The 18271-nt window shown below is 35.4% G+C and overlaps 1 protein-coding gene across 1 annotated transcript in view; it reads left to right on the forward strand.

Moving 5' to 3' along the window:
- SCLT1 (sodium channel and clathrin linker 1) overlaps window positions 1–18271 on the forward strand; it is a 247552-nt gene that overhangs the window by 113356 nt on the left and 115925 nt on the right. The window contains exons 10-11 of the mRNA XM_061191093.1: window positions 13370–13460; window positions 17127–17218. Of these exons, the coding sequence (XP_061047076.1) occupies window positions 13370–13460; window positions 17127–17218 (183 nt within the window). The remainder of the gene's footprint in view (window positions 1–13369; window positions 13461–17126; window positions 17219–18271) is intronic.

The following is an 18271-nucleotide window of genomic DNA, read 5'->3' on the forward strand; positions in this document are numbered from 1 at the left end:
ATTTACGAGTTAGTATTAATGTAATAAGTAGACAGCAGATATTTCCCTCCCTTGCTCTGGAAATGAGCCTTACCTTTGTTGTTGCTGCTATAATTTCTAGGAACCAGATGGAAGTATTCCTTTCTTTTTCCCTCCTTTCTATTGTTATATCCCCATGTCTTTGCCAACTGTACAACCCTAAACTGTTTCTTCTGGTATGTTGTTCCATCAGTTATATTCATTCTTTTTAAAAATCTTAGTCTCTTGTGTGTTTCTTCCAAGACCTCAGGTATATATACCTCCCCTGATGATTCCTCAGATTACTATATTTTCTTCTTCTCATTCTTTGAAATTGCTTGGGAGAAGAGCCTGTATTTGCTATAGTCACTCTTCAGAATTTCTTTCAATTTGGATTTGGTCCCATATGTCTGTTCTTCTCCTCAAGATGACTGGTACCTTTTTTGCCTTAAAACAAAATCCTTCATTCTCCTTGGTTATTGATTCTTTTTGATTGATGCTTTTTTGTCCTTCTTGAACATTTTTGTACTAGGTCTTTTGTATTTGTGTCCCAATTTCTTCTCTGACCCTTGTCACCATTTCCTTTCCTTTGCTTTTCCCATTTCCTTATCCTACCCTACTAAAAGTAGAAATTTCTTAAATTTCTATCCATGTTACACACCTTTCCCCCTCTCCTTAGATGATGACCTTTACCCTACCCAACTTAAACTTTCAGTGTTTCCCACATAGGTACCTCTGACCTTGATCACTTTGTTGAGCTCTATACTTGAATCGCTAGGGCAGTGGTTTTCAAACTATTTTCAGTTTAAAAAAATCTTATACATAGAACCCCAGTATACTGGTAAAAGTGGAATTGCTGTGATTGAAGTAAGGAGTGGAAATTTTCCCCCTCTTAGTTAGTAACCAACACCCTCACCCAACCTAGGGATTTTGCTTGATTCCTCGCCTTTGCTTTACCCCCACATCCAAGTCGTGTGGGCTCTGTATCCATATTATCACACATCCAGTCATCACCACTATCATTGCTACCCCAAGCCATCACTCTCTCTTGCTTGCATTTGCCTCCTCTCTGGTCTCCCTGCTTTCACTCTTATCCCACTGTTATTTATTCTCCACACACCAGCCCAAGAAGTCTCCTGAAAGCATCAAACAAATCACATCACTCACCTGCTTACCACACTCAGTGGATTTCATTGCAACTGGAACAAATTCCAAAATTCTCACTATGCCTAAAGGCACATATATGATCTGACCTCTCTGCCTTCCTCTCTAACTACCCTGTACACTTTCTCTCTCTGATACATCCCAGCGAATTGTCATTTATTTAAGTACCTTTCTCATACTCTTTTCATTTATCATTAATTCCCTCTGCTATAACTCTTTCACCTTAGATTTTTTTTAAATCGATCCCATTGTCCTTTAAACCTTAGCTCAAATGGTCCTTCTTTAGACAGGTTGTCACTGATGACCCAGGTCTCTCTCCCATTGTTATATATCATTTGCTTCATTGCATTGTCACTTTCTGAAATCATCTCATTTATTTGTTTACATATTTACTGTCTGCCTCCCTCTAAAACAATGTAAACTTTATGAGGTCAGGGGCTTTGTCTCCCTTGTTTGCCACTGCATCACCAGTGCTGACAACAGTGCTTAGTGTAGTTAGGTGCTCAATAAAATAAGTGTGGGGCTCCGGAAATACAGTTAAAAACAAACAAACAAAAGCTGAGTGAACCACGACCATGTAAAGCTCAACATGTCCAGATTACATTCATAGTGCCTGGCATATTGTAAGTGTTCAATAAATATTTGTTCAAAGAATGGATGGATGGAGTCTCTTAGATTCTGTCTCTGTGAAATCTATGCCATCTCTCTCAGTGGAACCGCTTGCTTATTGTTACCATCACTCTAATTAGACATTCCCTGCCTCTTACTCATTTAAATTCCTGAAGTGCAGCTCTGATTCCATTATTTGAGCAGCTCTCCATTGCCCTTAAATTAATACAGATCACCTCACTTGTCAATTAAGGTCACTGATATTGTAGCCCCCCATTGCCTTTTCAGTCTTAGTTCCCTTCTTCCCTAAACAAGCCCTACACTTTCCTACCTTTATGCTTGAACTTACTTTGTTCCTTCCTGAAGCTTTTTCGTTGTCTCTGCTTGTGAGATTTACTGTTCCTCTGCCAATTCTTAATGTAAATACTTCCCACTTTAATATTGAACTAAATGCAAATGTACTACCTACTCTGAATCGTAATACTGATACTTTATTTTAATCTTTTGTGGTGCTTAAAGTATGCTTTGTGACCCTCCTAAAGATTACTGTATCTCACCTTTCTTTGTGTGTTTTGTATTACCTTAAAGAACACCTTCGGTGTTCCAGACATCACAGGCACATAGTAAACATTTTTTGAGCATCTCCACTGTGTAAGCCTATTTAATAATAGAAAATGAATTAATATGTTCTCCACTTTGTCAATGGTACCCAAAGTTATATAACTCTAAAATTGTATTTGGAATAATGATTTAAAATCTTTTTTTAAAGATAAACATATTGATTGAGCAGTTATTCTGTCAAATCTAAGGCAGTAGCTGTATGCCAGAATCATCTATAGAGATTCTGAAAAACAGAGATGAGCAGGTACCATTCCCAGACATTCTGAATGAGTAAGACTCAGATGGAGGCAAAGCTTGCTTTCATACAAAGAAAGTATAGAGAACTACTGCTAGTATGATGAAAAATTATATTCCAACATAGAACTTAGAATTTTGAACTACTTTGAATTGTATATAATTTTGAATTATGTAAAACTTATACACAAATGAACTGTTTCACGACTGAGTAGCCTCTGTTTTAAAGTTTTGATAACTCAGTACATGGATTATTAGTATCTATTGCTTTTAGGGTTTCTTTGTAGGCTTCTGTCCTTGGAATAGTTTTAATTAGACTGCTACTAAAAATTGAAAGGAGAAAAAATTAAAATAAACTTTTTTCCAGTTTTCCTACTTACTATCAGTTTCCTAAAAGCAGAAGTGATCTTAAAAATTCAGAACTTTGTCTGAAATTGTTTGGAGATTTTCTAAACTTTTTAAGCATAAATGATTGGCTTTATTTTACTGGATACTTACAGAAGAACTTACTAAAGTAGCTAATGTATGCATTTTTCTTTTATTATAAATTCTAAAATTTAGAATGTATATCAAATCCATAAAAACTAGTTTTATTTCTCTCAAAATGTTATCACTTTTCATTGTATGAAAGAAATATTGTACACATTTCTAGAGTTCTGTTGATATGAACCTGCAAAAACAGACAAAAATTTATCTTAAAATGGACTCAAATCAAAAAAAATGGTATTAATAATTAAAGCACTTTAATTTCTGTACAAGTTAATGCTATAATTTAAATATATACTTATATAAACTACATTTAATTATATCCTCTGTTTTATGTTATATCTGGTTATACTTTGCTTAACAGAGCAAATCTTTGCTTTTTAAAGATCAAATCTCTTTAATATTATAAGTGATGAAAATTACATTAAAGAAAAATCTCAGAAATTTTAAATTCTTTGACATGGAAGCATACCTAGAAATGAAATAATGTGTTTTTAAAAATATTCCTTTGTAGGAATATAAGTATTCTTATTTATTATTTATCAATTTTTTAAAATTTAATTTTATTTATTTTTTAAACAGCAGGTTCTTATTAGCCATCTACTTTATACATATTAGTGTATATATGTCAATCCCAATCTCCCAATTCATCCCAGCACCACCACCCCTCCCCTGCCACTTTCCCCCCTTGGTGTCCAATACATTTTGCTCTACATCTGTGTCTCCATTTCTGCCTTGCAAACCGGTTCATCTGTACCATTTTTCTAGATTCCACATATATACGTTAATAGATGATATTTGTTTTTCTCTTTCTGACTTACTTCACTCTGTATGATAGTCTCTAGATCCATCCACGTCTCCACAAATGACCCAGTTTTGTTCCTTTTTATGACTGAGTAATATTCCATTGTATATATGTACCACATCTTCTTTATCCATTCATCTGTCGATGGGCATTTAGGTTGCTTCCATGCCCTGGCTATTGTAAATAGTGCTGCAATGAACATTGGGGTGCGTGTGTCTTTTTGAATTATGGTTTTCTCTGGGTATATGCCCAGTAGTGGGATTGCTGGGTCATATGGTAATTCTGTTTTTAGTTTTTTAAGGAACCTCCATACTGTTCTCTCTAGTGGCTGTATCAATTTACATTCCTACCAACAGTGCAAGAGGGTTCCCTTTTCTCCACACCCTCTCCAGCATTTGTTGTTTGTAGATTTTCTGATGATGCCCATTCTAACTGGTGTGAGGTGATACCTCAATGTAGTTTTGATTTGCATTTCTCTAATAATTAGTGATGTTGAGCAGCTTTTCACGTGCCTCTTGGCAATCTGTATGTCTTCTTTGGAGAAATGTCGTGTTTAGGTCTTCTGCCCTTTTTTTTTTTTTTTAAACCACGAAGAGCAGTTTTGTTTTTTTTTCTTTTATTTATTTATTTATTTATTTGGCTGTGTTGGGTCTTCGTTTCTGTGCGAGGGCTTTCTCTAGTTGCGGTGAGCGGGGGCCACTCTTCATCGCTGTGCGCGGGCCTCTTCACTATCGCGGCCTCTCTTGTTGCGGAGCACAGGCTCCAGACGCGCAGGCTCAGTAGTTGTGGCTCAGGGGCCTAGTTGCTCCATGGCATGTGGGATCTTCCCAGACCAGGGCTCGAACCCATGTCACCTGCATTAGCAGGCAGATTCTCAACCACTGTGCCACCAGGGAAGCCCTTCAGCCCATTTTTTGATCGAGTTGTTTGTTTTTTTAATACTGAGCTGCATGAGCTGTTTGTATGTTTTGGAGATTAATGCTTTGTCTGTTGATTCGTTTGCAAATGTTTTCTCCCATACTGAGGGTTGTCTTTTCATCTTGTTTGTAGTTTCCTTTGCTGTGCAAAAACTTTTAAGTTTCATTAGGTCCCATTTGTTTACTTTTCTTTTTATTTCCATTACTCTAGGAGGTGGATCAAAAAAGAGCTTGCTGTGATTTATGTCAAAGAGTGTTCTTCCTATGTTTTCCTCTAAGAGTTTCATAGTGTCCGGTCTTACATTTAGGTCTTTAATCCATTTTGAGTTTATTTTTGTGTATGATGTTAGGGAGTGTTCTAGTTTCATTCTTTTACATGAAGCTGTCCAGTTTTCCTAGCACCACTATTGAAAAGAGTATCTTTTCTCCATTGTATATCCTTGCCTCCTTTGTCATAGATTAGTTGACCATAGGTGCGTGGGTTTATCTCTGGGCTTTCTGTCCTGTTCCATTGATCTATATTTCTGTTTTTGTGCCAGTACCATATTGTCTTGATTACTGTAGCCTTGTAGTATAGTCTGAAGTCAGGGAGTCTGATTCCTCTAGCTCCGTTTTTTTCCCTCAAGACTGCTTTGGCTATTCGGGGTCTTTTGTGTCTCCATACAAATTTTAAGATTTTTTGTTTTAGTTCTGTAAAAACTGCTACTTGTAATTTGATAGTGATTGCGTTGAATCTGTAGATTGCCTTGGGTAGTATAGTCATTTTCACAATGTTGCTTCTTCCAAATTAAGAACATGGTATATCTCTCCATCTGTTTGTGTCATCTTTGAGTTCTTTCATCAGTGTCTTACAGTTTTCTGAGTACAGGTCTTTTACCTCCTTAGGTAGGTTTATTCCTGGGTATTTTTTTCTTTTTGTTGCAATGGTGAATGGGATTGTTTCCTTAATTTCTCTTGCTGACCTTTCATTGTTAGTGTATAGGAATGCCAGAGATTTCTGTGCATTAATTTTGTATCCTGCAACTTTACAAAATTCATTGATTAGCTCTAGTAGTTTCCTGGTGCCATCTTTAGGATTCTGTCTGTATAGTGTCATGTCATCTGCAAAGAGTGACAGTTTTATTTCTTCTTTTCCAATTTATATTCCTTTTATTTCTTTTTCTTTTCTGATTGCCATGGCTAGGATTTCCAAAACTATGTTGAATAATAGCGGTGAGAGTGGACATCCTTGTCTTGTTCCTGATCTTAGAGGAAACGCTTTCAGTTTTTCACCATTGAGAATGATGCTTGCCGTGGGTTTCTCGTATATGGCCTTTATTATGGTGAGGTAGGTTCCCTCTATGCCCACTTTCTGGAGAGTTTTTATCATAAATGGGTGTTGAATTTTGTCAAAAGCTTTTTCTGCATCTATTGAGATGATCATATGGTTTTTATCCTTCAATTTGTTAATATGGTGTATCACATTGATTGATTTGTATATATTGAAGAATCCTTGCATCCCTGGGGTAAATCCCACTTGATCATGGTGTATGATCCTTTTAATGTGTTGTTGGATTCTGTTTGCTAGTATTTTGTTGAGGATTTTTGCATCTATATTCATCAGTGATATTGGTCTATAATTTATTTGTAGTATCTCTGTCTGGTTTTGGTATCAGGGTGATGGTGGCCTCATAGAATCAGTTTGGGAGTGTTCCTTCCTCTACAATTTTTTGGAAGAGTTTGAGGAGGATAGGTGTTAGCTCTTCTCTAAATATTTGATAGAATTCACCTGTGAAGCCATCTGGTCCTGGGCTTTTGTTTGTTGGAAGATTTTTAATCACAGTTTCAATTTCATTACTAGTGATTAGTCTGTTCATATTTTCTATTTCCTCCTGGTTCAGTCTTGGAAGATTATACCTTTCTAAGAATTTGTCCATTTCTTCCAGATTGTCCATTTTATTGGCATAGAGTTGCTTGTAGTAGTCTCTTATGATGCTCTGTTTTCTGCGGTGTCCATTGTAATTTCTCCTTTTCATGTCTAATTTTATTGATTTGAGTCCTCTCTCTTTTTCTTGATGAGTCTATCTAAAGGTTTATCCATTTTGTTTATCTTCTCAAAAAAACAGTTTTTAACTTTATTGATCTTCGCTCTTGTTTTCTTTGTTTCTATTTCATTTATTTCTGCTCTGATCTTAACGATTTCTTTCCTTCTACTAACTTTGGGTTTGTTTGTTCTTCTTTCTCTGGTTCCTTTAGGTGTAAGGTTAAGTTGTTTATTTGAGATTTTTCTTGTTTCTTGAAGTAGGATTGTATTGCTATAAACTTCCCTTTTAGAACTGCTTTTGCTGCATCCCATAGGTTTTGGATGGTCGTGTTTTCTTTGTCATTTGTCTCTAGGTATTTTTTGATTTCCTGTTTGATTTGTTCAGTGATCTCTTGATTATTCAGTAACGTATTGTTTATCCTCCATGTGTTTTGTTTTTTACGTTTTTTCCCTGTTAATTGATTTCTAATCTCATAGCGTTGTGGTCGCAATAGATGCTTGATATGATTTCAGTTTTCTTAAATTTACCGAGGCTTGATTTGTGACCCAAGATGTAATCTATCCTGGAGAATGTTCCGTGTGCACTTGAGAAGAAAGTGTAATCTGTTTTTGGATGGAATGTCCTATAGATGTCAATTAAATATATCTGCTCTATTATGTCATTTAAAGTTTGTGTTTCCTTATTAATTTTCTGTCTGGATGATCTGTCCACTGGTGTAAGTGAGGTGTTAAAGTTCCCCACTATTATTGTGTTACTGTCTGTTTCCTTTTTTATAGCTGTTAGAAGTGGCCTTATATATTGAGGTGCTCCTGTGTTGGGTGCATATATATTTATAATTGTTATATCTTCATCTTGGATTGATCCTCTGATCATTATGTTGTGTCCTTCCTTGTCTCTTGTAACATTCTTTATTTTAAAGTCTATTTTATCTGATATGAGTATAGCTACTCCAGCTTTCTTTTGATTTCCATTAGCATGGAATATTTTTTTCCGTCCCCCCACTTTCAGTCTGTATGTGTCTCTTGGTCTGAAGTGGGTCTCTTGTAGACAGCATATATATGGGTCTTGTTTTCGTATCCATTCTGCAAGCCTGTGTCTTTTGGTTGGAGCATTTAATCCATTCATGTTTAAGGTAATTATTAATATGTATGTTCCTATTACCATTTTCTTAACTGTTATGGGTTTGTTTTTGTAGGGCCTTTTCTTCTCTTGTGTTTCCCACTTAGAGAAGTTCCTTTAGCGTTTGTTGTAGAGCTGGTTTGGTGGTGCTGAATTCTCTTAGCTTTTGATTGTCTGTAAAGCTTTTGATTTCTCCATCGAACCTGAATGAGATCCTTGCCGGGTAGTGTAATCTTGGTAGTAGGTTCTTCCCTTTCATCACTTTAAATATATCGTGCAACTCCCTTCTGGCTTGTAGAGTTTCTGCTGAGAAATCAGCTGTTAACCTTATGGGAGTTCCCTTGTATGTTATTTGTCATTTTTCCATTATTGCTTTCAATAATTTTTCTTTGTCTTTAATTTTTGTCAATTTGATTACTATGTGTCTTGGTGTGTTTCTGTTTGGGTTTATATTGCCTGGGACTCTCTGTCCTTCCTGGACTTGGGTGACTGTTTCCTTTCCCACGTTAGGGAAGTTTTTGACTATAATCTCTTCACATATTTTCTCGGGTCCTTTCTCTCTCTCTTCTCCTTCTGGGACCCCTATAATGCGAATGTTGTTGCATTTAATGTTGTCCCAGAGGTCTCTTAGGCTGTCTTCATTTCTTTTCATTCTTTTTTCTTTTTTCTGTTCTGTGGTAGTGAATTCCACCAATCTGTCTTCCAGGTCACTTTTCCATTCTTCTGCCTCAGTTATTCTGCTATTGATTCCTTCTAGTATACGTTTCATTTCAGTTATTGTATTGTTCATCTCTGTTTGTTTGTCCTTTAGTTCTTCTAAGTGCTTGTTCTTTAATTCTAATAGGTCTTTGTTAAATATTTCTTGCATCTTCTCGATCTTTGCCTCCATTCTTTTTCCGAGGTCCTGGATCATCTTCACTGTCATTAATCTGAATTCTTTTTCTGGAAGGTTGTCTATCTCCACTCCATTTAGTTGTTTTCCCGGGGTTTTATCTTGTTCCTTCATCTGGTACATAGTCCTCTGCCTTTTCATTTTGTCTGTCTTTTGGTGAATGTGGTTTTCCTTCCACAGGCTGCAGAATTGTAGTTCTTCTTGCTTCTGCTGTCTGCCCTCTGGTGGATGAGGCTATCTATGAAATTTTTTTAATGAAAACTGGTTTTGACTTTTATAACAGTATATACATAAGCACACATATATCTAAAACATTTCCATGTAAAATAGTTTAAATATATAGTTATTAAAGTTCCTTCATAAAATAAAATTAGAGTTACTTTTTTGGACAACTTTAAAGATTTCACAGGTTTGAATATTTGAAATGACTCACAAGACTCCACAGAGCATACCCCCATAAGGCTTCTATTTAAAGGCAAAGGATGTTGTGCAGTAAGAAAAAGAGCATAGGGAAGCATAGGAGGCCCAGGTGACATCCAGACACAAGTACTCTATGGTCTTTCTGCATACAAAGACATTCTTTGTCTCCAGGTTGAACCACCAAGATGTGTACAATGAATCTTGGCTTCAGGAAAGCTTAGTGAAGGTTTTTTGCCCCTCTGGTCACATAGTCCAGCCTGGCTGTCTAACCAGTTACACCAGGTGAAAGCCATCAGTCAGCAGATCCTGTGTGAGCATTACCAGAGGAGATTCAGAGTCTAAGCAGCACACCATAAATCTCACTTTTCATTTTTTGGCCCAGAGTCAAGGCCAGACATTCAGGCATCCCCCAAGCTTTCTCAATCCAGCTGTAAATTTATGCAATACCACACCATTCCTGACAACTCAAAATCTAAAAAGAGGCAAGATTATGATGATAGCTTACATTTGTGTAAACTACAATAAAGTTTATAAAGTAATTTAATATGCATTAGCTTATTTGAACTTTATGATAATTCTGTGAGCTGTACAGGAAAATTGTTTTTATCTCTAGTTTATGGCTGCAATTCTGAGCCTTAGAGAAGTTAAGTGATTGGCTCAGTTCACATGGCCTTCTGTGGTGGTAGAGCCAGGTGTAGGAGGATACAGCTTTTATTCTAGAATACGTTTCAGTATGTCATGCCAGAAGTAGATATAAGGAACTATTTATTTCTTTTCTATCTTGTGGAACAATGTAGGCATAAATAAGTATATATAAAACTACTGCTTATTTTCCCCCAAAACATAGTTCTTTGTGTGTTTTAGGGAATATAATATAATAACTTAAGTGCTTTCAGAATATTTTTCTTTTTAATAACTTATAAAAACAAGTCTTAAGACCAGTGCCTGAATTTCTTTCTTCTTTTACTTATGTAGGAGAGAGATTCTGTTTCAAATGAAAGATTCTGTTTCAAATAAGATATATTTTGAAGAATTGTTCACAAAATTATTATTTTAGGATTTCCACACATGAATAAAAAATTGGATACATAAGATCTAAGTAAAGTATGAAGACATAGTTACACCCGTGACTCTTCTGTCTTTCTCTTTTCCTCTTGTGCTTTCTTTCATTCACTTATGATGTATTTACTTGTCTACTATATGCCAGGTACTGTGCTATCGCTGAGGATTTAAAAATTAATAAAATGTGATCCTAGCCTTTAATGATCTTACATTCCATATTTTTTTTCATAAACTCACAGTTCCATGAGGGGAGTATCTGTTAAAAATGTATGAAGTATTATGAATTATGGGGGCTGGTATTATAAGGTCTTTTGCCTAAGAGAAGTTAGAGAAGACTTGAAATGAGGAGATTTTTGAGGTTAGTCTTGAAGATTGTTGAGGAATTTATCAGAAAAAGCAGAAGAAGGCTAGTCAAGTCAAACATGTGAAAAAAATAGGCAAGGCTGTGTTTAAGAAACAGAGAGTTGGTAGTCTGTTATACCAGGAATATAAATTACATGAGGGGAATTAGCAAGAGATGAGACTCTTTGAAGCCAGATGATGACTAACTTTATATGCCATGCTGAGGAGTGTTGATTATATTCCCAAAGAAGTGGGGAATCCAGAAATCATTAATAAACAAGAATTTTTATCATCAATGGGCTTCCCTGGTGGCACAGTGGTTAAGAATCCGCCTGCCAATGCAGGGGACACGGGTTTGAGCCCTGGTCCAAGAAGATCCCACATGCTGTGGAGCAACTAAGCCCGTGCGCCACAACTACTGAGCCTGCGCTCTAGAGCCCGCGAGCCACAACTACGGAGCCCACGCGCCCAGAGCCCATGCTCCGCAACAAGAGAAGCCACCGCACTGCAACGAAGAGTAGCCCCCATTCGCTGCAACTAGAGAAAGCCCACGTGCAGCAGCGAAGACCCAACGCAGCCAAAAAATAAATAAATTTTTTTAAAAAAAAGAATTTTTTATCATCAGATAACTTTTTTTTTTTTTTTTTTTTGCAGATAGTATGCATTATAGAGCTTGAATTAAAGAGAATACCAGCAGTAAAGAGATCAGTTTGGAATCTATTGGAATAGTCCTGGGAAATAATGATGAGGCCAATGGTTGGGCCATGGAAGTGGAAACGGATTACACAACTGAGGGACAATTTAGAAGTAGAATCGTTAAGCAGATTAGATAGAAATCAGGAAACCATCTACTATAGAGTTTTTGTTTGGGCAGATTATCTTATCCACCTCCCTGTTGTTGGAGGTGAGACCACTGAGACAGTCTTGTGGTCAAGTGAATTGCATTAAGCCACATCACTGGTTAGTGACAGAACTGGGTTCCTGACCCTAGGAATCTCCCATATTGCACCTCATTCCCACTGTGGCTCTAACAATTTTTTTCTTTAATCATGCTCTGATCTTACATTTGTTTACACTTAACAGTGCACTTTAATGTACATTATCTATTTTGAGGTTTTCAGCAACCCCATGACATAAGTAGAATAAGCATTATTATTCCCTTTCTGAAGGCAAGAAAGCCAAGTCACAGTGGGTGCTATGCTTATTCAGAAGTTGCTCAGTTTTAGCATTACTATATAAAATCTTACTCCTTAAGTTTTTCTTTTTAGAATATATGGAATTTTATAGCTGGTAGATTTGTTGATTGATTCATATAGTAGATGCACTCCTGAAATTGTCTCTAAGCTTAGATTTTACATGCATTAGTGTAAGGTGGTTTTGGAGTTGTTTTTGTTTTGTCATTTGGTGAATCATTTTGCAAGTAGAAAAAATTTATGCCTAATAAACTCAGATTTTTATAAATTGGATTCATTTAAAGCAAAGCATATTCTTAAGTGCTTAATCTTATGAAATATTATTGGTATCACTTTTTCTGGTGGACAGTATATCACAGAGGACTCGGTTTAAATACCAATTTCATTCTTGTTTGTGAATCCTTGGGCAAGTTGGCAAACCTGTCACCCTCACTCTCTTGACTTCAGTTTGATATAATAAAATTACTTATTTACAGGTATTGTGTTAAGTGAAACGATGTTTACAAAGCATTTAGGACAGTTCCTGGAACCTAATAACTACCTGATACATTTTAGCTATTAGATTTTTATTTCCTGTTTTTATGCTAACCAATTATGTAATTATAAATATTGTTAGAGTCAAAAGTAATGAAGTAACATTTGCTGTGAGTTTTGCATCAAATAATTTCTTTAGGTTCAACAGCACTAATATGATTTATATTTATAATACATACATAAAATATAATTAGGAAACAAGTATGGGCAGTTCCTACACTAAAGTACCTTCCTTCCTAAAACTGTATGTTTTTTTCCATAATCCACATGTTCTGTATTTACACATAGTGTTTAATTGGTATAATATTAAAAATCTTTTTTTCTGATTCAGAAAGTCTTACTTTTTTATTCTAAAATCTTTTTCTGTGGCGAGTCAAGAAGATATTGAAACTTATTTGGTACTAATAGAACATTCAAAAACTTGTCCTTTGTAGCTTCATGTCTCAGAAGAAAGTAAATATTAGACCATCTTGAGACAAATGTTTCAGTTCATTATGTTAAGTGATTATATAATACATACTTCTGGTATTTAAGGAATGATCAAGGTGTTGAAACCTAGGTTCATTTTCATAGAAAGGCCAATCAGCGATATTTCGCTAACTCTGTTCAGGAAATTATAGACATAACTATATTCTACTTAATGCACTGACATTCTTGTTAGGTAATTTATCAAGATGATAAAGTTCTTCATGAAATCTACTGAATTATTTGAGTATAAAGTGTAATTTATCCAAGTAAAGTATTAATGATTCCCACTTTGTACTCATCCCTTCAGCTATATTTTTTCATCTTCACACTCTTCGACATAAAGGAATCTTTCAGTATTTATCCCTTACATTCATTTTTAGGTGTATCGTGGTTGGTACTGATTTTGCCAAATATAGATTTCTAATTTAAAAAATTTTTATGGTCTATGAAAACAGTGTTTGTTAATTTACTTTGTATTTTAGGCAAGCCAAGTTAGATCTGAGAGTTGCAGCAGCAAAAGTGGAAGAGTTAACTAAAGTGACTGAAGATCTTCAAGGACAGATGCAAAAGAAGGTATCTTCCTTTTTCTAAGACAGCTGGATGCAGATGCCTGTAGCTTTGTTTTCTATGTATTTTATTGTTGATCTGTTTTGGATTAGGTGTTAAAGAAGATTGCTGGAAAATGAATTAATCATTTTATTGTCCTCAAAATATGAAATATGAAATTAGGAAGCTAAATTGTAACATTGGAAATAACTTTATTTCTATTCACTGTACCCTAAGTCAATAAACATCACAATATCATAATCATCCCTAAACACATCATTACTGAAATGCATGTTAATGTAAGATCAAGTTTTAGTTAGTTGGTTATATGTAGATGGAAAAGGAGTATTTAATACTACGTTTTGTTTAATACTACATTTTGTGTTATTTATTGGCATAAAAGACTGGTTATTTTTACGTGTAATGGGGAAGTTTCAAGAAGGTGTCAAGGAAAGGTCAGGCTTTAGATTTAGATGGATCTAATTATTAAAATTCTAACTCTGGTACTTACTAGCTGTGTGACTTTTCTAAGACTTATTTCCTAGTCTGTAAAAGTTGGTTATAGATTTCCAATAGTGGTAGACTTATGAAAGGCTTATGCAAACCTTCTCATAGGTAATAATAATAGTTATAAAAATTGGATAAAATGTTTTTGAAACACTGCAGAGCACCCAAAAACAGTCACTGAAAGAGATAAGAATTATGAGTTTTTAACTTTCTGACCTGAAAGTTCTCCCTAATCCCCACAGCTATGGCTTCAGAAAACAAAAGCTTTATATGCTCTTACAGTAGTGCCCAAGATCAAAGTTTAGGACTAGAAAAACAGTTGAAAATTTAAAGAAGAAATATTGGCAGCAAGAGAACCACACACACAAAAAATTGAGACCCAAATTCTGAATGTAAACTCTGACCAAATCCATGGCTGACAACCAAACTATGCATATGGGAGCTGGAGAGGGTCCCCAGGAAACCCAGTGAAAAAGTAGGCAGAGACCTGAGAGACATCTACTCTTGAAAGATAGAGCTATATGGAACTAGATGTTTAGGTTTTGCTGTTTTTTATAATTGAGTGCATTCCCGAGATGTGTGCAACTTGAGCAGCCAAAAGCTGAAGCATCAATGTTTGAAGTATTAGTGGACAGAACCCAAAGCTGGCAGAGCAGCTGGAAATTACAGGGGAATCTGTAAGAGCAACAAAGCCACAAAGAGGAGGAGCCCTACCTCTGCCCAAATCTTGACGGATCCTCAAATTATGCAGGCACAGTGAGTTCCCTGGGAGCCTAGTTAGAAGAGCAACAGTGGAAAGAAATAAGAACGCATCACAGATGCCAGCTGCTGCACACTGTGGGGGACACACTTGAGAGTTTGAGTCTAGGTAAGAGAATTGCCTAACTGAACAAAAAAAACTAATAATCTTCGAAAAAACAAAACAGAATCCAGAGAAACGGTGATTCATTATCTTTATTATCCAGTTTTCAATCAAAACTTACTAGACACCGAAGTATGACTGGTGGGGGATGGGGAGGAAGAAGAAGTTGATAGAAACTCATTTTCATTGAGTTTGGATTTAGCTGTTGGATTTAGCGGGCAAAGGCTTCAAATAAGCTATTATAAACATGTTCACGGAATTAAAGAAAATCTATTTTTAAATTAGAGTAAAATAAGATTTTAGTGAAGGAATGGATAGAGAATGTTTAATTGAGAACTAGAAAATAATTTTAAAAATAGAAATTCTAGAGTTTAAAAGTACAGCAACCCAAATAAAAATTTCATTAGATGGGCTCAAAAATTAATCGGAATGAGCTGAAGAAATAATCAATGAACTTTAAAACAGATCAATAGAAATTTTCCTGTTCAAAGAATAGAGTTTAAAAGATGAAAGAAAAATGAACAGGACCTCAGAGATCTGTGGGACAATATGAAGCAAGCCAATCGAAGTGTAATTGGAATTGCAGAAGTAGGGGGCAGAAAAGATGTTTAAAGAAATAATGGCTGAAAACTTCCAAAATTTGGTGGAAAACATTAGCAGATCCAAGAAACTCAGTGAACCCTTAGTATGATAAACACAAAGAAAATCACTTTAAACACATCATGACAACACTGACAGCCAATTATAAAGAGAAAACTTGAAAGCAGCAACAGAAAAATGATATGAACAGGGAACAGAGATAAGAATAATGGCTGACCTCTCATCAAAAAATTGTGGAAGCAGAAAACACTGAAGTAATATATTTGAAGTGCTGACGGAAAAAAATGCTCATTAAGAATTCTATGTCCAGGGACTTCCCTGGTGGCGCAGTGGTCAAGAACCCGCCTGCCAGTGGAGGGGACGCGGGTTCAATCTCTGGTCTGGGAAGATCCCACATGCTGCAGAGCAACTCAGCCCATGTGCCACAACTACTGAGCCTGAGCTCTAGAGCCCGCGAGCCACAGCTACTGAGCCCACTCGCCCTGGAGCCCGCACGCTGCAACTACTGAGCCCACACGCCACCACTGCTGAAGCCTGCGTGCTCTAGGGCCTGAGAGCCACAACCACTGAGCCCATGCTCCGCAACTACTGAAGCCCACGTGCCTAGAGCCTGTGCTCCACAACAAGAGAAGCCACCGCAATGAGAAGCCTGTGCACTGCAACAAAGAGTAGCCCCTGCTCACTGCAACTAGAGAAAGCCTGCACGCAGCAACGAAGACCCAACGCAGCCATAAATAAATAAATAAATAAATAAATAAATAAATAAATAAATCTATGTCCAGTGGAACTGTGCTTCAAAAATGAGGGCAAAATAAAGGCATTTTCAGGTAAAGAAAAACTGGGAAATTTTGTCGCTTAGTGGAGCTGTCCTTCAAAAACTGCTGAAGGAAATTCTTTAGGCTGAAAGGAAATGACACCAGGTGACAACTCAGATATAGGAAGAAATTAAGAGCAACAGGAGTTGTAAATGTGAAATAATACATGTACATAATTTATGTTTTCTTTTCTCTTGTCAATACCTTAAAAGACTTGACTGGATTTATAAAGTATGCACATACACTATATGACAACAAAGGCACTAAAACCTAGGATGTTTCATGGTAATAAATACACTGTAGCAAGGTTCCAGTGTTTTCTCTGAATTAATATTAACTAAATAAATTGGGATAAGTTAGAGATGCAAATTACAATCTCTAGAGCAACCACTAAAAAATAATTCAAAGAGATACAGCTAAAAGCCAATAGAAGAACACGACAAAAGGTAGGATAGGATGAACAGGAAATCTTTTTTTGAGATGATACAAATAAAACCTATTAATTTATTTTAAAGCGTCACTATTTAAAGTAGAAATATCCTATGATTATAATGGAATGCAGCATAACCTAGCTAAGAGAACATATTCTGAGGACAGATTATCTGCAAAACAAATCCCTGTGTTGTTTTTTTAGACTTGCGCTATAGAAATAGTTGGAATATTGATAGAAATCCATATGCAGTGACTGTTTTGATTATTGTTTTACTAATATAGAATTGATAGTGAGGTTCTCCTCCCCCTTTTTTAGTATATGCATGGTTTGTTTCCAAAGTAATATTGCTTTAAACTTACATATGAAATTCTAGCAATATAATAACTTTACAGAGTGAACTGTTTTCTTTATGCTGTTTAATGATGTATTGAATTTTTAAAAACTGAAAGTAAGTATCCAGTTTCTTTATTTTCTAGGAGGAGGATATGTTATCTGCCCAAGGAAGAGAGGAAGCATCAGATAGGCGCTTACAGCAATTACAATCTAGTATAAAACAATCAGAAACAAGGTAAATTGCTAAATACATCTAGCTTTATCTATAAGCTTCAAAAGTTATTCCACATTAGAGTTTGTTTATGATTTATGATATCATCTAGAATATATATTTTATAAGTGCTAAACAAACTATAATCATAGGTTTAAAATCTGGTTTGCTGGACATTGTTTATTAAAAAAATCATATTCAAAAGATTGAACATGTGTTTTGAACATATATTCAAAGATCATTTTTGTCTTTGCCTTTTCTCCAAAACAGTAATAGTCAAGTTTAGTTAATCCCAAAATCAGAAATGTTCTATTCATTATAAAGCAGAAAAAAAAATAGCGAAGTTGGGTAAAAATTATATAGAAAAATCATTTCTTACTGAGAAATACTTGAGAAATCATTATAGATGTTTTTCCTGGAGTCTTATGGAACAAAAATTTTCAGTTACCTTGGAAGGTCTGGGCTACTTTTTAAATATATTCTGTAGCTTTGTCTTTAATTGCTGTCTTAATGCAGATGTTCATTCTAGAATCTTTTGTTGTTGTTTTCTAGTCCTTGTTGGATATTCCCTTAAGGAACTTGAAAATTGTCATTTGTAATCTATTAAAGATACAGTGACTACAGCACATAAAATCACATGGTTTATAGCTGAAAAATCTACTCTGTATGATTGGAATCTGTTACACTCAGAAATAGTCTACTGATCTGAGGACATCAAAAATTGAGATCTCAGTTCTAGTCACAGATCCATGGCTAATACTGTTTGTTCAGAAAAAGATTAGTGTCTTTGAGCTTCTGTTTCTTGTTCTCCAAAATGCTAATAAAACTAATTTCTTTGCTCACAGTGGGTTCAGAACTAATTGATTTTAACTGCTAACTTGAGATTCTGATGAAAGATGTTGTCATTTTTAAGTGCTAGGGTTTTTTGGGTTTTGTTTTGCATTTTTCTAAACTTTTCAACAGTTGAATGATTATTTGACTGCTTTCTTGAACTTTTTTGTTAACCTTAGAGAAAAGTCTGTGGTTGTAGATTTTTCATTTGTTATTTTAGTAGCATTATGTGCTATGAAAATAAAT

This window comes from Eubalaena glacialis, chromosome 5, assembly GCF_028564815.1.
Source record: "Eubalaena glacialis isolate mEubGla1 chromosome 5, mEubGla1.1.hap2.+ XY, whole genome shotgun sequence".
In the NCBI taxonomy this organism is placed as follows: Eukaryota; Metazoa; Chordata; class Mammalia; order Artiodactyla; family Balaenidae; genus Eubalaena; species Eubalaena glacialis.